The 20,418-nt window shown below is 37.2% G+C and overlaps 1 protein-coding gene across 1 annotated transcript; it reads left to right on the forward strand.

The window, feature by feature from the left end:
* The first annotated feature begins 5,986 nt into the window (after positions 1 to 5,986).
* On the forward strand, positions 5,987 to 20,178 carry SLC7A13 (solute carrier family 7 member 13). Its single transcript, XM_029222635.1, is given in 7 exon segments — positions 5,987 to 6,055; positions 6,058 to 6,566; positions 6,568 to 6,671; positions 10,479 to 10,610; positions 15,030 to 15,391; positions 19,913 to 20,054; positions 20,057 to 20,178. Coding segments are annotated over 7 exon segments (1,440 nt in total).
* Positions 20,179 to 20,418: the final 240 nt, after the last annotated feature.

Raw genomic sequence — 20,418 nt, forward strand, 5'->3', positions numbered from 1 at the left:
GTGTTTGTCCTGAGGATTACAACTGGCTCCTTAACTTAAAGCAATCTAATTTAGATTAATATTAACTTAATTTCAATAGCATACAGAACATTTGCTCTAATGGAGAAGATTTGCTCCATTCCCTCCTTTTTCTTATGTGATATTATTGTTATATAAATTATATCTTTAAACATTATAAGACCATCCACACACATTTATATTAATTGCTTTATACAGTTGTCTTCTAAATCAGATAGAGGAAAAAATTTACAAAAATTGCATTTGTATTGTGTTTTACATTTATCTATGTAGTTATCCTCACTGATAATCTATTTCTTCATGTGGATTTGAGTTACCATCTAGTGTCTTTTCATTTGAGACTGAAAGATTCCCATTAGAGCTGGTAGTTGTGAATTCCCTCAGCATTTGTTTATCTTGGAATATATTAATTTCTCTCACTATTTTGAGGAATAGTTTTGCTGAATATAGAATTCTTGAATGACAGTCTTCCCCCCTCCACCCCCAGCACTTTGATTGTATCATTCCACTGCCTCTGGCCTCAATAGTTTCTAATGAGAAGTTAGCATTAATCTTACTGAGAATTTCTTATACATTATGAGCATTTTTATTTTGAGGCTTTCAAGAATCTAAGTTTGATTATAATGTGCTAGGGTATGGACTTATTTAAGTTTATTCTATTTGGGGCTCATTGGTTTTTCATCAGTTTGAAAGGACACTAGTCATGCTGGATTAGGGCCCACCCTAATGACTTCATTATAAATTGATTACCTCTGTAAAGACCCTATTTCAAAATATCATCACATTCTGAGGTACCAGGTATTGGGAATTAAATATGTCTTTTGGAGTAACACAATTCAACCCATAATATAAACTTTATAGAGGGCTTCCCTGGTGGCGCAGTGGTTGAGAGTCCGCCTGCCAACGCAGGGGACGCGGGTTCGTGCCCCGGTCCGGGAGGATCCCACATGCTGCGGAGCGGCTGGGCCCGTGAGCCATGGCCGCTGAGCCTGTGCTACCGGAGCCTGTGCTCCGCAATGGGAGAGTCCACAGCAGTGAGAGGCCTGTGTACCGCCAAAAAAAAACAAAAAAAACAAAAAAAAAACTTTATAGAATTAGTCTAGGAAAGTGATTAAGCACACACACACACACACACACACCAGCAGCAATAACAACAATAACAACAAACTTTGGGGAGGAGGGATCTGATTTCCAGAGTTGCCACATTCACATTATCTAAAATGTCCAGTTTCAAAAAAATTTTTTGTGACTCATGAAGAAACAAGAAAGGCACAGAGGAAAAAGAACGTATGAATACACAGGAAAAAAAGAGCATGTAACTGGAGTCTTGCATCTGCAAACCAAGAAATTCTGTGGATTGCCAGAAATCACACGAATTTGGATGAGATGAGGAAGAATTCTCACCTAGTGATGTCAGAGATTGTGTGACTCTGCTGAGATCTTGATTTTGAACTTCTAGCCTCCAGAACAATAAGACAATAAATTTCTGTTGTTTTAAGACAGCTCTTTTTGGCAGCCCTGATAAACAAATACAGTTTGTATTCCCTAGTGTGCAGCCACTGTATTTTCTAGTAGGTGGGCTTAGTAGTCAGCTAATGACTGATCAGAGATTCCCATAAATGCTTGGGACCAATAAACCTTCCAGTCTTTGCTAAGGAGCTCTCCGTGTGAGTTGAGGCACTCCTTTTATGCTCAGGCAAATTACTAGACTAACTTACGCTTCATTTCCGGTTTTCACAGGGCCTCAGTGTCAGCCAGAGGTGAGAGCTTGGAGCCCTGTTAGGTCTTTCCTGGGCATTTATACAGCCCTGAATGTGCACGTGGCCTTCTAGATATTTAAGAATATATCAGGTATTTCCAAAGGCCCTTCTGGACATCTCCTATTTTAGGCTGGAATTTTTTTCCCCTGAACCGGCATTGCTGCCTTAGGCTGTTGCTGTGTTCAACAATTGTAGTTGATTGCTTGAGTTAAATACTCTGCTGAGAGGGGTTTTTCCGAGCCCTGCATATGGGGCTTTTCAAGGAGTCAAGAGATAGGTCCAGTAAGAAGAATGCTCTGGAGATGGTGCTCTTGGAGGAGCTCCTGGTTTGCCCCTTTTCAGTGGCTGCAACACTGCTCATTTTTACAGCTACAACATGTCAGGGCTGCTGGTTTTCAAGACTAGTTCGGAGTTAGGGGAAGGAGGATGGGAACAGGCCAAATTTAAAAATCCACAAACTCAACTATTCTAATGGAAGTTCAGAAGTTTTTCTTGAATAAATTCTCCCTAGATTGAGGCAGGTCTTGGGTTAGTTTCTAAAGTACAGAAAAAGATGATTTTGACAAAATTTTCAGTATTTTGTTGCTTTTATGGAAGAGCAGACATATGGGGATCCTCAATCTGACATTACTTATATTTTAAATCAGGGCTACAAAAAGTAGAATTAGACATTAAGAACATGAAGTAACACAGGATTGGAGGCTTATGAATTGGACAATTTCCTTTACCTCTGAAAGCCTCTTTTTGCATATCTGTACAATTGAGGTAATGATATACACTCAACAAGACTGACACCGTTAGGTCTGCCTTCATGACAGATCTTCTCTTAAAAGGGCAATTATAGAAAAAGAAAAATAATGATAAACAGGAAAAACACTGTAAACCCTTCAGGGTGGCATCTCGCTGTAAAATTTAGTCTTTTGAAATGTCTCTTCTCTGCTGTTCCCAATCTTCTGTTTCTTAAGTCATGTGTGAAAAGGCATGGGCATGGCAGTTTCTCATTTAGCTTTGCAGAGTTTCTGTCTAAGGACTGAGCTCATCTATGTGCTATGTGGAAGATAATTCTCTGAGCACTGGAGGTGCTATGCCAGTGAGCCTAATATTGGATGATTTACAGATTCTCCCCTTTGATGGAGTAACCCCACATAGAATCTTCAAGAATACCCCCATTAAAGTAGGGGTCCCGTTTCAAAGAGTGTTTTCCCTGAGTTTGGAGAATCTCTGGTAGTCCTGAGAAAGCCAGAAATGCAGGTTGATATTCCAGCCCAAGTTTCTTATTTTACACTCTTAGTTTTCAGTGTCACAGACATACCTGAATACTATTAAACTCTAGGGATGCATGAAATGCCATAGCCTTTTGCTCCCTGTATCAATTAGAGCAGCAGAACCACTAGGAAATTGTATCTACATCTACATCTATTTCTATATCTATGTGTAGATCTATCTATATCTATTTATCTTTATTTCTTTATCTGAATCTCTATTTCTATCTCTATCTATAAAAACTAAAGGATTTGCTTAGAGATTGACTTTATGTAATTGTGGGAGCTGATTAAGTAGTCTCTATTAAGGCTGTTGTCCTCAAGTCTGCTGCTGGGAAGTTGAAGTTCAAGTCATCCAGAAGGGGTGATGCATGTAAAAGTGAAGGAAAACAAGAACAAGCTGGAGCCTACAAAGACGAACTGAAATCTGCCAGTTTTTATTACCACTAACCTTGATGGTGTGGACATCTTGCAGAAGTTGGGGCCCTTCTTGGTGGAACTAAACACATACCAGACCCAGAGGTTGAGCAGCTGAAGGAGGATCTTGGTGAAGGTGGAAGAGTTACAGGCTTACCGTCTCATGCTAGAGAGATAAGCCAGCAGATATATGACAATTACAGCAAAGGGGTGGGCCATCATGTATAACACAATGTATATTGTAAAAGAAAAATTGCCCAGAATGCTGGTTACAAATGGCAAGGCAGATTTTATTCGAGCTACTGCCATAGGGGAAAGGGACTTCAATCTAGAAATGAACTTGACACCAGATACAGCAAAGACACCTGGGAATTTGTAGCCATGGCCAGAGTGAGGGAGTCAGTGAATGGAGAAGGATTAAGAGGAACTTGATTAGATAGCAAGGGTGTGGGTATTCTTGCTAAACTGTGCTGAACAGACCATGGATGAAGGCTCAAAGGAGCCTGGCTAAGTTTGGTCAAGGAGGGGTTCCTTGTCAGTATGAAATATCAAAGTGACTGCTGCTTCGCTTCTGCTTTCTAAATCTCACACAAGAATCTTCCTTATGGTCCGTTCTAACTGAGAAATTTGGGAAATGTAGTTTAGCATAACCAAATGTGTAGTTCATACACTACAAAGCTACCACACTGCTATTTGGGAGCCATAGTTCTTTCTCTATTCTTATCTTCCTGCTGTGAAATCCAAGGCATGGGTCGTGGATTCACTCACTGTCTCTCCTGAAAGTAGGTAGGTGGGAGATTGATTGACATGACATTGGCTAACTCTGCCCCCTGCTTCTACTTTGTTTCTTTTCTTCCATGAGTTAAATTATATTTTACCCTCTTTTAAAATATTTTATTGTGATAAGTACCTAACATGGGATCTATCCTCTTAAATTTCCAGTGTACGTTATTGTTGACTGTAGTTATAATGCTGTACATCTCTAGAGCTTACTCAGAGCTGAAATTTTATGACTGTTGATTAACAACTACTCATTCCCCCCTGGACTCAGTCCCTGGTAACCACCATTCCAGTCTTTGACTTTATGAATTTGACTATTTTAGGTATCTCATATAAGTGAAATCGTGCAATACTTGTCTTTCTGTGTGTGGCTTATTTCACATACTGTATTTCTATTTTAAGGTGAGCTTTCTGGTCTTCTTCCCTCACTCCTAGGTCCTTCTCTCTGGGATAGGACAGGAGGCATGCTTTCATTTGCGTAGTGAACCCGCTAATGTTTTTTGAGATCTGTACAGTATTATTACTGGACTTTCTGGTGGATCAGATGCAATCTGCCAGAAAATAGCCAGTTTACCCACAACCAAAGCAAAAACATAAACAACTTCATTTTCATTTACTCTTAAAGGATAATTTGGAAATAATTTACTTCCAAGGCAGGGGGTGTGCTCCAAGCTTATGAGGCTTTAGAGATACTCAGGACAACACTTTGCATTGTAGAGTCAACATATATAAGAGCTATTAAGGCTCAGACCTTGCTCAGATGATCAGGATCCTCTTTCCTTCTGTCCATGGGGGTCAGGCCTCATCCTCTACTTCCTGTCCACATCTTTCTGCATGTGACCCAGGAAGCCAGAATGATGGCTGTTTAGGGGACAGGCTTATGTTGCAGGGTCTTTCACTCCCTCACCTTGTTAATTGGTTTCCATGAACTTGATTAAAGGCAAATACTTGGTTTCTTGAAAGCTTGATGGTAAAAAATGGGAGGAAGAGGGAGTAGAGTAAGTGAGAGGATAGTAACTGAGCTAATTCCTCAGTGTTCATGGGAGGAAGTCAACGGACACTTTCTTAAGTAGAGATATTTAAGAATAAAAGTATTTTCATACTGTTTAGAGTTGTGGAAGCAACCACCAAAAGGAACCAAAACCATATATACTTTTAAATGGTTGTTTCCAGAGAAAAGAACTGGGAATGTGTTTGGGAAGGAGTGAAGTAGAGCAGGAAACCACTGTTTTTTTTTTTTTTTTTACGGTACGCGGGCCTCTCACTGTCGTGGCCTCTCCCGTTGCGGAGCACAGGCTCCGGACGCGCAGGCTCAGCGGCCATGGCTCACGCGCCCAGCCGCTCCGCGGCATTTGGGATCTTCCCGGACCGGGGCATGAACCCGTGTCCCCTGCATCGGCAGGCGAACTCTCAACCACTGCGCCACCAGGGAAGCCCAACCCCTGCTTTTTGCTGTAATACCCTGTCTTATTGAAATCCTTTATTTCCATCTGAATGTATTATTTTGATAATAATTTAAAAAACAAGTCAAACTTAAACCCTTCCAAGTAATCTTACATTATTTTACTTGGATGCATCACATATATTTTGTCAATGATTGAACATAGGCTATATTTAACAACGGTGTAAAAAAAAAGGGCAGCACTCTTTTATTTCAGAGAATCCATGAACATCCTTTCCAGCAACATAGGCAAGAAAATTCAGAAATTATAATTTATATAAATAAAATTTAAAAATTCTTCAATTACAATGGATGCAGAGAGGAAGATACAGCTCAAGAGCGTATCTGGATATTCCTGGGGCACAAGTTTTTTAATTAATATAATTATGTTAATTTAATTGGAGCAGGCATTTTTGTGGCCCCCAAAGGGGTATTGAAGTACTCGTGCATGAACGTGGGGCTCTCCCTGTGCATCTGGGCTGGTTGTGCCTTATTGCCCATTATGACCTCTCTCTGCTCCGTAGAGAGAGGTATAACCTTCCCATGCTGTGGAGTTCACTACTATTGTCTGAAGAAATGTTTTGGCAACTTGATCTCTTTCCTGAACCTCTGGATAACCTTGTTTCTGGGGCCAGGGCTAGCTGCCAGTCAGTCTCTGCTCCTCACTGGGTACAGCATCCAGCCCTTTTCTCCCAGCTGCTGTGCTCCAAAGCTGCCAAAGAAATGTCTGGCCCTGGCCATATTGTGGATTGTGGGAATCCTGAATTTTCGTGGTGTGAAAGAGGTGACTTGGCTTCAGATATCCAGCACCGTGTTGAAAATGGCCATACTTGGCCTTATTTCCCTGAGTGGAGGAGTGTTGCTGGTGAGAGGGAGGAAGCAGAATCTAGAACTCCTTCGGTGCTGAGTTTCCAGAAGCCTCCCAGTTTACAGAAGCTGTCTTCCAAGGATATTTTTCATATTCAGGTGGAGGATACTCTATGTATATAGCAGGTAACCAACAATACCTTGAGAAAAACAATCTCAAGCCATGACTTATTGCACACCCTGTGAAATGCACATCTTTTATTATATTTTGTGTTTCATTTAAAATAAATGATTCAATCTGTTTTTTCTTCCTTATTATTTTCTAAATCAGATCAAGATATGCCAGCTCTGCACTTATCACCTACTCTTAATTTTTCCCACAGTTATTCCAAAGTATTTATTTTCTTGAATAACTTCTCTTTTTCAGCTTTCTATTCCGGGACCACAGATATGGGACCTCCATGTCAAACTAGTTTTCATTCTATTAATGGATGAATTCTTGGGCTGTGGAAATACTCCCTTTCCATGAAACGGTGAATCCAAGAATAATCCAATGCAGGCTATGTTTGTGTTATGGGTGGGTGGGTGCGACACACTCAGGCTCTTAAGTAGTTTTAAAAAGAATAGAATCATAGATATCCTTGATTGCTCTAAGGCTGGACTTAATACTCTTCCTTTCAACATCAGGACAAAAGTTTTCTCTTCACTTTCAAAGTCAGTCTCTTCCCTTGAACTCTACCTGTATCCTTTCCCTCTCACCTCCTCAGGAAACTTGCACACTTATTTCATGTTTCTCAAAGTCAACCATTTTATCAGTTTTTTTCTTTGACATTTAAACATGAAGCAGACGCTCTACTACTGAACAAATTTTTCCTTTAATCTTAGTACCCCCTGTAGTGACTGATGTGTCCATCATTCATTAAATCACTCGATCAGCAGATATTTTTTTAAACACTGACTATTTTTAAAGTCCTGTATTAGGGCCTGAAGATGAGTAAGATGTATTCTTTACCCCAAAGAGGCTTATAGTCTAGTAGAACTGGCAATACCTAGATTTTGGCCTGACTTCTGCCACTTACTAGCTTGGCAAGTATCTTTAACTCTCTGGACTTATTTTTTTTTTTCTCCTTCATTTGAAAAATGGGCATTATCACTTAAAATCACTATAATTCTGTGCCTTATGAGCAAATAATGGCATGATAGTATTTAATAAGTGGCTACAAGGGAAAAATACAATTACTATGGAAATTCAGTGGAAGGTAAAATCACCTTTTGCTGTGTCATCAAGTGGAAAAGGTAGCGATTTTCATTGAATCCAAAAAGTTCTAGCAGTAGAAAAATCTGAGTGAAGCTGTGGAGACTAGAAGTGTGCAGGTGTGTATAAGACATGGCACACAATCTTGGGTGACTGCAAAAATGCTTTCCACCTGATGGGCTTTATGATAGATACGATTGCTAAGCCAAGCACCTAGAGAGAGGAGAACAAGATGGCATAGGACTGGAGACAGATGACTGGAGAATGCCAACTTTTAGGCAGTATGTGGAGAAAGAGGATCTGCTGAAGAAGCCAGAGGAAGTTTAGAGAATTATGAAAGAAAATCACCATGTTTCCAAAAGGGAGTGAAATCAACATGGTGAAATGCTTCAGAAATTGAAGAGTGTGAGAACTGATCAGAAAAAATTTTAAGAGGTCATTGGTGAATTTTGAGCATGAGAGGAAATTTGGCTTTGAATTTAAAAGTGAAGTATTGAGAAAAGAAAGCTATAAGAGATTAGTCTTTTATGAGTAAATGGGTCACTGCAATTTGAGAGGCTAGCATAATGAGAAAAAATTTCTTTTTCTCTCTCTCTCATTTTGTCTCTCTCTCTTTTAAGGATAGAGGAGATATCTTTGGTGTCTATCTGTGCCAATTTCATTTTGTTCCATTGCCAAAGATGTTTCATTGCTAGATGACTTTGCTGAAGACAGATTAACAAAATTTGCTAACCTATCAATTATTACAGAATTCTTGAAAACCAGCTAGCAGTAAACAAAAGCTGAAGGAATTTCAGTGTATGCTGGGATTGTTAATTCACTTAATAAATTTTAAGTATAACTAACATCTAAGTAACACTTTTACCAGTAAAATAGTAATTTGTAGGCAGCTGACTTTGCCTACCATAGGAACAGCCATCTTTTAAGTTCAAAGCCAAGGATATTCACTACCTGTCTAGCTATTATATTGTATATTATATTGTATTATATTCCTATCCTCTCTGTAACAATCTAATACATAATGAGAAAGAGCAAAAGGCCCAGAGGAAAGTACAGGTAATCCTAAAAAGTAGCCCTTCTGCTTGCCCAAAAGCTTTAACTAATAACCATAGTCATTAATAACTTATTAAGTGCTAGGCATTTGATTGGAATTTTATTGTCTCTGTATTTTCCATTTCCCCAATATATAGGTAAGGAAATTGAAACCTTGACAGTCAATAAATTGTCCAGAAGCTCATAAATAGTTAAGTGGTTCAGGCAGCATTTAAATGAGAGTTTTCTAATTCTTTACTCATCAAGTACTTAATCAGCTCATATTTGTGTATGCCATGGGCATTACATTCAACCTTTGGGCAGATGCAGATGGAAGGAATCTGACATTTGTCAAAGGACAAACATTTATTAGTCAGAGGGATTTAGCTTTAAGTAACAGAAACCCACACACATTAGCTTAAACTAGCAAAGGGGAACTTGCTGCAAGAATAATGCTGTATTTCAAGGGAGACCTGAGCAACCAGTCTTCAGGAGCAACAGGAATTAGGGAAGCTCTAGAACTTAAAAACTAGAGTTATTAGCTGGATTTTTGTGCTGCCATTACGTGCTTTTTTCCTGATTCTCTCAGTTTTGTTGACATATGGTTCAAATTCTTGCAAGAAATCTTCTCGTGTACTGGCAATGATTGGTTTCCAGTGAGTCAGAGGTCTGTGCTTGGTCCTATTACCTATTACCAGGGCACGGAGTCACATTGTATACACATAGCTATAATGTTCAATTCTTTATGTCAGGGATAATTCTCAGAGAACAGTGAGACTGGGGAAAATGGTGTCACAAATGGGACAATATTTGAGAATAAGACTATCCTGGAAAATCATTATATATGATGCTAAATCACGTCTTTTCTGCACTCGATATTGGCATAAAGGGAAGGTAAAGAGACTACAGGGAGAGAGTATTTATGACGGACTCTTTTACTCTTTTCACAAATCCTATGAGAATGTATAATAGGACAGCTTTGTTAGTCTAGGAGATTTTTAGCTCCTATTTTCCCAGAAGAGGTTATGATTGCTGAAGGAAGGGTAAGTGTCAACTAGTCAACTAGAAAAGGAAAGAACATTCCACGTGAGAGAATGGGCTGAGGGGCAACGAGGAGCACGACACTTTTGAGAAACTGAAAGAAGACCAGTGTGCCTGTAACACGGATAGCAAAGGGGATCATCAACTTGTCATATACTGTATTCTCACAGCCCTTTCTCCCTTTTCACATGGACGCTTACCACAGTCACTATTTTAACTTTTCTTTAGGTGATTATTGAATTAATCATAGGTCCTCTTCTTAATGTTGAGCTTCATGTTTGTTTTTGCTCACCACTGTATTCCCACTACTCAAACTCATTACCTAGTACCTAACAAAGGAGACTGAAGACACAGGTAGACTCCGAACCTACAGGGTCTTATGGGCTAAGCTTTTACTTTCATTCTTGTGCATTTCTTCAGAAATTTTACCATCTATGGGGGAAAGGAAGACATTAACCCCCTTTTTTTTTCATTTAGCACCAAGCTGTGAAGGGAGGGGTGTGTGTAGCAGTTCCTACTGTGTGCGTGCATGCGCGTGTGGCGGTGGTGGTGGCTGGGGCGGATAGGAAGAGTCCAGCCCAACACTTGATACATGGAGCAATTTTAAAGGTTAATTTAAGGCATAAGTTTTACCAGTTGTGATTTTGCTCTTTTGCGTGTTATAGGGGAGCTGAAGAAACCCAGGAAGACAATTCTAAAATGCATATTTATTGCATTCCCTCTGGTGACTATTGTTTATTTACTGGTTAACATTTCCTACCTGACTGTTCTGACACCCAAGGAAATTCTCTCTTCAGGTTTGTATGTAAATAACTAAGGCAATAAATAATAATAAGGACAGTTCTGGTCCTTTTAGCATATGTAAGTATCATTTTACCAGTTGAGACTGCTGTTTGCTTTTCATTATTTTATAGAGAGTCAACTTGTAATTTTTGAAAATAACAGAGGGGCCAAAGAGCATGATTTGGCTTAGAAATGAGTTTCACATTAAAACATGGTAATGTGTTTTCTGATAATATGGAAAAGTATATATAATGATGGCATATGGTGCAGACTGGGTTCAAAATGTTAGTATTCCTTTCATGATCTCTTCTCACCAGAGTGACACTGTGTAATCAGTGCTTATAATATATATAATATGTATATTATATCTACTAAAAATTTCACAACATGAATTTTCCAAATGTTCTTCTAGGTGACATAAAGAATGATAAACTTGAAATGTAGGACATTAGCAGTTAAAAGAATAGATGCTAATGGTCAACTGATATACATAGTTAATATGCTTAATATGTAATATAATGTTGTTATTTACCATAAATAACTCTAAAATTTATAGTGGCAAAGGGCCCTGAACATATTGGAAATCTGACAAAAAGATAACTATTTTAGGGCCCTAGTTGTAGAATAAAAAATGAAAGAATAGGAAAACCTTAAGGAAATAAACATACATTTAAAAATGAGTAACAGATTCAAGGAATAAAAGGAAATTTGGAAAGAAATGAGGAACAGGAAATATGAAAGACCAGCAATTTCCTCAAATCAGCATTAAACGTTGAGTTATCAGCCAGTACTTTTGGGACTAATGTCTTTTGAGTAGCTATTACTGTTTTGGTAAATCTTTGGGGCACTGGAAATAAATCTAAGGGAGGTTTAATATAAAAGTCCTAACACACTTTGCCTCAATTCTTGTGTTACTGCCATGTAGGAAGCTGCCATATGCATGATATCAGTGTTGATTCATAGTGGTCTAGCTCTGTTAGGGAGCTGTACACTAGAAATAGTCAAGATTCTGAGTATTTGTGGGAACAAACCAATTGCTAAATTGGACAAAAACAAGTAATGATTTATTAACTACTTTGATTATGTAGAAAATAAATTTATGAAGCTACGTACAGGTGTGGTCAGGGCTGTTGGTCAGCTGGCTCAGCCGTAATGGCTCACTGAAGCTGGCACCTGTTTTGGCCAGTGCTCTGGCCATACTCATTGTTAAAAATGATGAATATCTCTTCTGGTGTGTCATAACAGCTGCAGCATTTTTGTGGGCAGTATACTAGTTTTGGCATGTATGGAAGACACATGAAGTGTTTTGACTATAATTAATACAATTCTTTTAGACATATCATCCTTAGATGTTGTTTAAATTCTGAAATAATATTTTTGATTTCAAATATCTACCTTTTATTGTATTATGAACTTACATTAAGGAAATAATCAGAGCTATACATGAAAAATGTATGTACAGGGACAATCATCACAGCATTACCTATGAAAGCAAAAAATTAAGGACCACCAAAATATCCAATAAATTTGAAATAAATAAATAATTTATAGAAATGTATATAATAGACCATCCTGAGATTTTTCAAAGATCATATTTTTGAAGAACACTTAAAGTAAAAAGACTGTTTATAATGTAATAATGAGAGCAAAGGCAGGATCTATATTACAATATAAAACAGAAAATATCAATAACTAATTAATAATGACCTGTTGGAATGATATTGAGGGTGATTTTTGTTTATTCTTTACTAAATTTTCCAAATTTTCTTTAATGAACGGCAAAATTTATATAGTAGGAGAAAAAATTATAAGCAAAAGAAATGGATTCCTAAATTAAGGAATTTTAAGGATTAAGGAGTGAATGTTTTCAAACAAATGGGTATATTTAAAAAACATGAAAAGCTACAAAAAGATATAGACCATCTAGGATGTGTGTGTTTTTCTTAGAAGAAAAAATAGAGTAAGTTCTACAGCACAGTAGGGGAAGCCTGTCCCTCTACAATGAGGTTTGTGGAAATGTCATAGTGAGGAGTACAGGTTCCTGGCTTTTTCAGTCTGAGGATTTCAAAGTTCCTGAAAGCCCTGCTAACACACTGTTGACAAGGGTTGCTCCCACTTGGTGTTCTTGAGGTTTCCGTGTCATACTTGAAACTAGAGACTATTGGCATAGGAAAAGATAATCCAAAAGAGTAAGTACATTGTCTGGGAGCAGAGGCTAAGAAGGTTTCTTTGACCAGAAGCAGCCTGCAGATAACTGGTCAACCAGGCATGATTAAGTACTTTGAGAGGAAACTGAAAATGTTAAAATCACTTACTAGTAAATTGGTACAATCATTTTTGGGGGGTAATTTTGTAATACCTAGCTTATTTTAAAAAGTATATACCTTTTGACTCACAAGTCCCACTTCTAAGAATTTACTCTCAGAGGAGAAGTGCACCAACATCTGAGGGCACAAGTGTGTTCATTAAAGAACATTTTTAATTAGTAAAAAATTGAAAACAACCTAAAAATCCACCAATATGGAAATAGTAAATAATTTAAGTTGCAGTTATATAATGGAATACTGAAAATTTTTAAAGATAATTAGATGGATGTATATGTATTAATATGATCAAGATATATTGGAAGGTGAAAAAAGCAAGATTAACCATGCAGGAGCACACACATACACACACACACACAAATACATATATGTACACATATACATACCTCTCACAGATGCTTATATATGCATAGAAAAGTTATGAAAGTATATCAAAAAAGATGTTAACGGTAGTTACTTCTGGGGTGTATGAATGAAGGATTGGCAAAGAAAGGGACACATTTTTACTTTATGTGTTTTGGAGCTATTTATTTTATTTTTATCAAAAGCATTTATAATATAATTTTTTAAAGAAAATAAATAACATAAGGGAAGGAATGAAAAAGAAAGAAATATCAATTGTAAGATAAAGATAAAGATTATGCAGCAGAGCTGAACTAGAACTTCCTCTAATTATAACCAACCAGGTTTGAAGAGGATGGGAAATCAAAGGAGAACAAGTGCTTCACTACTGAAAAGAAGTATTTCTGAAATGTGTCTGAAAATGGAAAATGTGCAGACGTATGACTGTTCAGGAGAAATAACCAACAATACCTTTTTTAAAATGAATATTAAGTGAGGCAGGAGACATTTTAAAACAAGACCCAATATTATAGAATAGCATTAAAGAGAATAGTGAAAAGAGCACTTGAGGCTATTTGAAAGGGCTTTAAAAAATAGACTTTAAAGAACAGGAACCACTGATGAAATTTCAATTTCATCATATTGAAAAAATTTTACTGTTTGTTATAAGCCAGTATGTTGACATGCTGGAGGCTCTCCTGGAAAACAACTTTGCCATAACCCTGGAGGACCCCTACCCCCAGGGACACAAGATCGCGTTGCACTCTTTCCACTGAAAAACTGAGAATTGTTTTTTCTGAGTCTGAATGATCTATCCTAGCTTATATATCCTACATAATATGAATTGGATTCAGATAGATTCATAGATAGTGGATAATTGTTTTCACTGATGCCTTTTATATCTACTGACTTATACTGAATTAGCATTCATAAGATCTCTTCACCTTTAAGTTAAAAAATCTCAATATTCTCTAAAGATTGGTCAATACCAAGGTTTCTCAATCTTAGCACTAGACATTTTGGACCATATCATTTTTTGTTGTTTTGTCCCATGCATTGTAGGATATTTAGCAGCATCTTTGGCCTCTACCCACTAGATGACAGCAGTAACCTCCTACCTCCTCAGTTGTGACAACCAAAAATGTCTCCAGACTTTGTCAAATGACCCCTGAGGAGCAAAACCACCTCCCCTGAGAGCCCCTGGTCTATAGTTTAGGCTAGTGCCCAGAAGTCATAAGTATTTTAATCTGTGTGTAATTTATTTTCCCTATCTATATGGTTTATTTTTATTTCTGTTAAGTATTTCAAATTGCACCATGATATGGGAACTTTGTGAGTCTCATTCCTGTGTCAGCACCATTGCACTGTGCTTTTTTTTCACTCTGACGGTAATTATCAGTACTCTGTAAACTAGTTTTAGTTTAAGCACTCACTCAATCATCCATTCAACAAAATCAATTTATTTCACAAGTATCATTGAAAATTTACTCTATGTCTGTCACTGAATGAAGTAGTTTTATAGAAAGTAAATGATCTTTGCCCTCAAGAAGTGAAATTCCTTGTCTGTTGGGGAAGACACATAAAATAATAACTGGTTTGACAGAGCTAAAATGGACACATGCATAAGGAATTAAAGTGTGAAATTAAATGAAATTCAAATTTTTAATGACTTTTTAAATGTCCTCCTTTTTTAAAAAAATAATTTTTAAAGTTTTATCATTATCTTTTTAAATACATTTTCTTCTGTGTGTTCTGGTTTTTCTGCAGATGCTGTGGCTCTCACATGGACTGATAGAGTTAACCCCTCATTAACATGGGTTATTCCTTTTGGTATTTCTGCCTCATTATTTAGCAACCTTCTGATTAATGTATTTGAATCATCAAGAGTAATATACATTGCAGCCCAAGAGGGCCAGCTGCCTTTGTTATTTAACATGCTTAATATTTACTCCTCTCCATTTATGTCTGTGCTACTACTTGTCATTATGGTGTCCATCGCGGTTGTCTTGACAAACCTAATTGATTTGATAAACGATCTTTATATTGTAGTTTCTATTTGGTCTGCTTTATCAATGACAGGAATACTAAAACTGAGATACCAAAAGCCCAATCTACCTCAACCTTATAAGGTAAAAGTGAGTTTTCTAATTTTTTCTGTGTGAAATCAAAGATAATGGGTGTAAATGTATTGGAAGACTATATTCAGAATGTCTACAAGTAGATCTTTTTATTACTAACAAATTGTGAAGCATGTACAGATAATTTGGTCTTAGTTTTAATTTTTATTTTTATTGGGTAGATTTTACTCAATATAAAATCTCTCAGGTTCTGTTTGGTTTGTTAGAGAGAAGGATAGTCCTCTGGACTGTCAGACAAATCATTATAAGTCTTTTCGGCAGAGATTACCTTGTTTAGTCCTGTAGCTAGCTACCACTGCATACCAGTATCTTCCACAGTCAGGGTCAGATTTTGCAGGTGGGAAATAAGAAGAGGCAAGTGCTGCTGTGGGGTCACAAGTTATAACATCTCCTGTCCTGAAACGTCAGCTTAACTTGATCACCAAAAAGTTCCATCCTTTCAATTCTACTTACATTTAAACTTACTTTCAGTCTGGATGAAGAAGAGTTTCACAGGAGTGCTCTTTAATCATAGAAAAGGAAAGAAGAAAAAACTGGACAGCATAAGGAAACTATTGGAGAAAGGTGGCCTGATGCTTTGATTATCAGAATAGTAAAAACGGGCTTGATTGGCTCAGCATCATGTTAAAAGCTTTGCTTGGATTATCAAAATTATTTCTCTCAGTAATACGAAAGATGGATACTAGTGTTATCCCCATTTTACAGATAAGGAAATAGGTCTATCAAAGTTGTCACTTGCCCAAGGTCACACAGCATGGAGTGGAGCCAAGATTCAAATCTAGGCAGTCTCTTTAGGATGTTTGTCTCTCACTAAGTACAAAATATAAGAAAGAACTCTGGGAGGAAGCAACATTCTAATCATCAGCTTTGGTTGACTTACAACCATCTTTTCTTTTCAGTTCCTTCTACTTCCATCCAGCCATCCCCTAATTAGATCAATTATTGAGAAGCCACTATGATTTGAATACCTTGCTAGGTATTCTGGGTGCAGAAAGGAATAAGACTTGGCTTCTGCATTCAGGCAGACTATAATCTATGTAGACAGTCAGATGAACCAAAACCATAGTATGAGCATTGCTATGTGGTGGCCTCCAGAGTATGCTCAGAGAGTACACAGGGAAGGGGAATCTTCTTGTTTTTTAACCACTGATCCTCAGTGTCTTCAGACCTAAAATGGGAATAAATAATGCTTACCTCCGAAAAATGTGGGATGTATTAAATGAGCTAAGGCATGCAAACAATACAGAGCCACATTGATAGTTATTATTATTTATATTATTATTTGATATTCATTTGCATCAAAAAGGAAGGCAAGGGTAACCATAGCGTAAGTGCTTGAAATTTGTCTCTAATGCCCACATGAATGCTCTTCTCTCCTCTCTCAGTTTTTGGATAACTGATGGTAAGCTCTGAGATGATAGGTTATCTTTCTCAGGGGTATTTTACCAATTAAAAGGAGTTTCTTAGCCCACAGCAAACATCATCCTCAATGGTGAAAAACTAAAAGCATTTCCACTAAGATCAGGACCAAGACAAGGTTGCCCACTCTCACCACTCTTATTCAACATAGTTTTGAAAGTTTTAGCCACAGAAATCAGAGAAGAAAAGGAAATAAAAGGAATCCAAATCGGAAAAGAAGAAGTAAAGCTGTCACTGTTTGCAGATGACATGATACTTATACATAGAGAATCCTAAAGATGCTACCAGAAAACTACTGGAGCTAATCAATGAATTTGGTAAAGTAGCAGGATACAAAATTAATGCACAGAAATCTCTGGCATTCCTATATACTAATGATGAAAAACCTGAAAGTGAAATCAAGAAAACACTCCCATTTACCACTGCAACAAAAAGAATAAAATATCTAGGAGTAAACCTACCTAAGGAGACAAAAGACCTGTATGCAGAAAATTATAAGACACTGATGAAAGAAATTAAAGATGATACAAATAGATGGAGAGATATACCATGCTCTTGGATTGGAAGAATCAACATTGTCAAAATGACTCTACTACCCAAAGCAATCTACAAATTCAATGCAATCCTTATCAAACGACCACTGGCATTTTTCACAGAACTAGAACAAAAAAATTTGCAATTTGTATGGAAACACAAAAGACCTCGAATAGCCAAAGCAATCTTGAGAACGAAAAAAGGAGCTGGAGGAATCAGGCTCCCTGACTTCAGACTATACTACAAAGCTACAGTAATCAAGACAGTATGGTACTGGCACAAAAACAGAAAGATAGATCAATAGAACAGGATAGAAAGCCCAGAGATAAACCCATGCACATATGGACACCTTATCTTTGATAAAGGTGGCAGGAATGTACAGTGGAGAAAGGACAGCCTCTTCAATAAGTGGTGCTGGGAAAACTGGACAGGTACATGTAAAAGTATGAGATTAGATCACTCCCTAACTCCATACAAAAAATAAGCTCAAAATGGATTAAAGACCTAAATGTAAGGCCAGAAACTATCAAACTCTTAGAGGAAAACATAGGCAGAACACTCTATGACATAAATCACAGCAAGATCCTTTCTGACCCACCTCTTAGAGTAATGGAAATAAAAACAAAAATAAACAAATGGGACCTAATGAAACTTCAAAGCTTTTGCACAGCAAAGGAAACCATAAACAAGACCAAAAGACAACCCTCAGAATGGGAGAAAATATTTGCAAATGAAACAACTGACAAAGGATTAATCTCCAAAATTTACAAGCAGCTCAATAACAAAAAAACAAACAACCCAATCCAAAAATGGGCAGAAGACCTAAATAGACATTTCTCCAAAGAAGATATACAGATTACCAACAAACACATGAAAGAATGCTCAACATCATTAATCATTAGAGAAATGCAAATCAAAAGTACAATGAGATATCATCTCACACCAGTCAGAATGGCCATCATCAAAAAATCTAGAAACTATAAATGCTGGAGAGGGTGTGGAGAAAAGGGAACACTCTTGCACTGCTGGTGGAAATGTGAATTGGTTCAGCCACTATGTAAAACAGTATGGAGTTTCCTTAAAAATCTACAAATAGAACTACCATATGACCCAGCAATCCCACTCCTGGGCATATACCCTGAGAAAACCAAAATTCAAAAAGAGTCATGTACCAAAATGTTCATTGCAGCTCTATTTACAATAGCCCAGAGATGGAAACAACCTAAGAGCCCATCATCGGATGAATGGATAAAGAAGATGTGGCACATATATACAATGGAATATTACTCAGCCATAAAAAGAAACGAAATTGAGCTATTTGTGATGAGGTGGATAGACCTAGAGTCTGTCATACAGAGTGAAGTAAGTCAGAAAGAAAAAGACAAATACCGTATGCTAACACATATATATGGAATTTAAGAAAAAAAAATGTCATGGAGAACCTAGGGGTAAGACAGGAATAAAGATGCAGACCTGCTGGAGAACGGACTTGAGCATATGGGGAATGGGAAGTGTGATCTGTGACAGGGCGAGAGAGAGTCATGGACATATACACACTAACAAACGTAAGGTAGATAGCTAGTGGGAAGCAGCCGCATGGCACAGGGATATTGGCTTGGTGCTTTGTGACAGCCTGGAGGGGTGGGATAGGGAGGGTGGGAGGGAGGGATACGCAAGAAGGAAGACATATGGGAACATATGTATATGTCTAACTGATTCACTTTGTTATAAAGCAGAAACTAACATACCATTGTAAAGCAATTATACCCCAATAAAGATGTTAAAAAAAAAAAAAAGGAGTTTCTTAATGATTTAAACCCCAAATGAGTGACCCTCTAATTAAAGGGTTTAATAACTTGTGACTAGCTGTGTTATACTTTGGAGGTATAGATTCATATCTATCTCTTAAATACATTGTAAAAGTGACTGCCTACTGAATTTTCTCCCTAGGTAGGGTAATGTTTGGTGCAAAACACTTGCAATACTAACACAAAGCAAGTGCCAAGTATAGGGATTCAAGGTTTTTGGCCAAAACAGAAGCCAAAAAAATCCACAAAAATAAGGAGAATTGTTTTGGCCAAAGTTTTTATTTTGATTTGTTTTGTTTTTAATATACTGAGCCTACAAAGCCATAATATTTACCTGTCAATATCTACTTGAGTAACAGAGGGTCTGAGGATACTCTGTGTTATTGAGATGAATTTCCTACTGCCTTGAGATATTTTTCTGGGAAAATTGTTTTGACTTCCTTTAGGCCTTAGGAACTCCCTCTTAAAGAACTCATGCCTTCTAGACCAGAAGATGTTTATCCTACCGGCAAATGGTCATGATTATTTTCACTCACGAACAGTCAAATGCTAGATGTTCATTCCCTACAGCCAACACCCTAACAATAAGAATTTTCAACATCTTAAATAGTAAGCCAGGTTTCTCTAAACTCATGGATAATTTAACCCATTTTCTATGAGTAGCTTATATCTTACATTTTGTTTATGTAAATATGTAAGTACCTTAAATGGGTTTTTGTATCTAATTTTAAAAAAAATTTGCTCTTTTCAGGTGTTTTTGCCATTTCTACTGGTAGCAATAGCTATCAGCCTGTGCTTGGTTTTGATACCTTTGGTGAAGTCTCCACATATTTATTATATCTATGTGTGTCTCTTTATTCTCAGTGGACTTCTGTTTTATAAACCTTTAATATATCTAAATTGAGGTTGCTTTGGTTTGAGAAGATGACATGTTATTTACAATTGCTGTTTAATATTTGCATCCCTGAAGTGTCTGATGAACAGATGTCAGAAGTAGAAGTAGGAACTGTGAAATAAAATAGCCTTCTAAAAACACACCAAGTTCCAAATAAAGATTAAGCACATAATGGAACATTAATGATAAAGTACCTATGGTAACTTTCTTTCTCGAATGAGATGATATATACAGAAGTACACAGGACAGTACCTATCTTTAAAAATCACACAGAAATTGTAAAGTGTAATGAAAGCTCTGCTGTTTTGCAAAAAGCTTAAGTCTTGGTTTGCATTGATTTATTGATGATGTCTCTCCCACTC

The sequence above is a fragment of the Monodon monoceros genome, unplaced genomic scaffold (genome assembly GCF_005190385.1).
Source record: "Monodon monoceros isolate NGI ecotype Baffin Bay Population unplaced genomic scaffold, NGI_Narwhal_1 Super_Scaffold_14, whole genome shotgun sequence".
NCBI classification, from domain to species: domain Eukaryota; kingdom Metazoa; phylum Chordata; class Mammalia; order Artiodactyla; family Monodontidae; genus Monodon; species Monodon monoceros.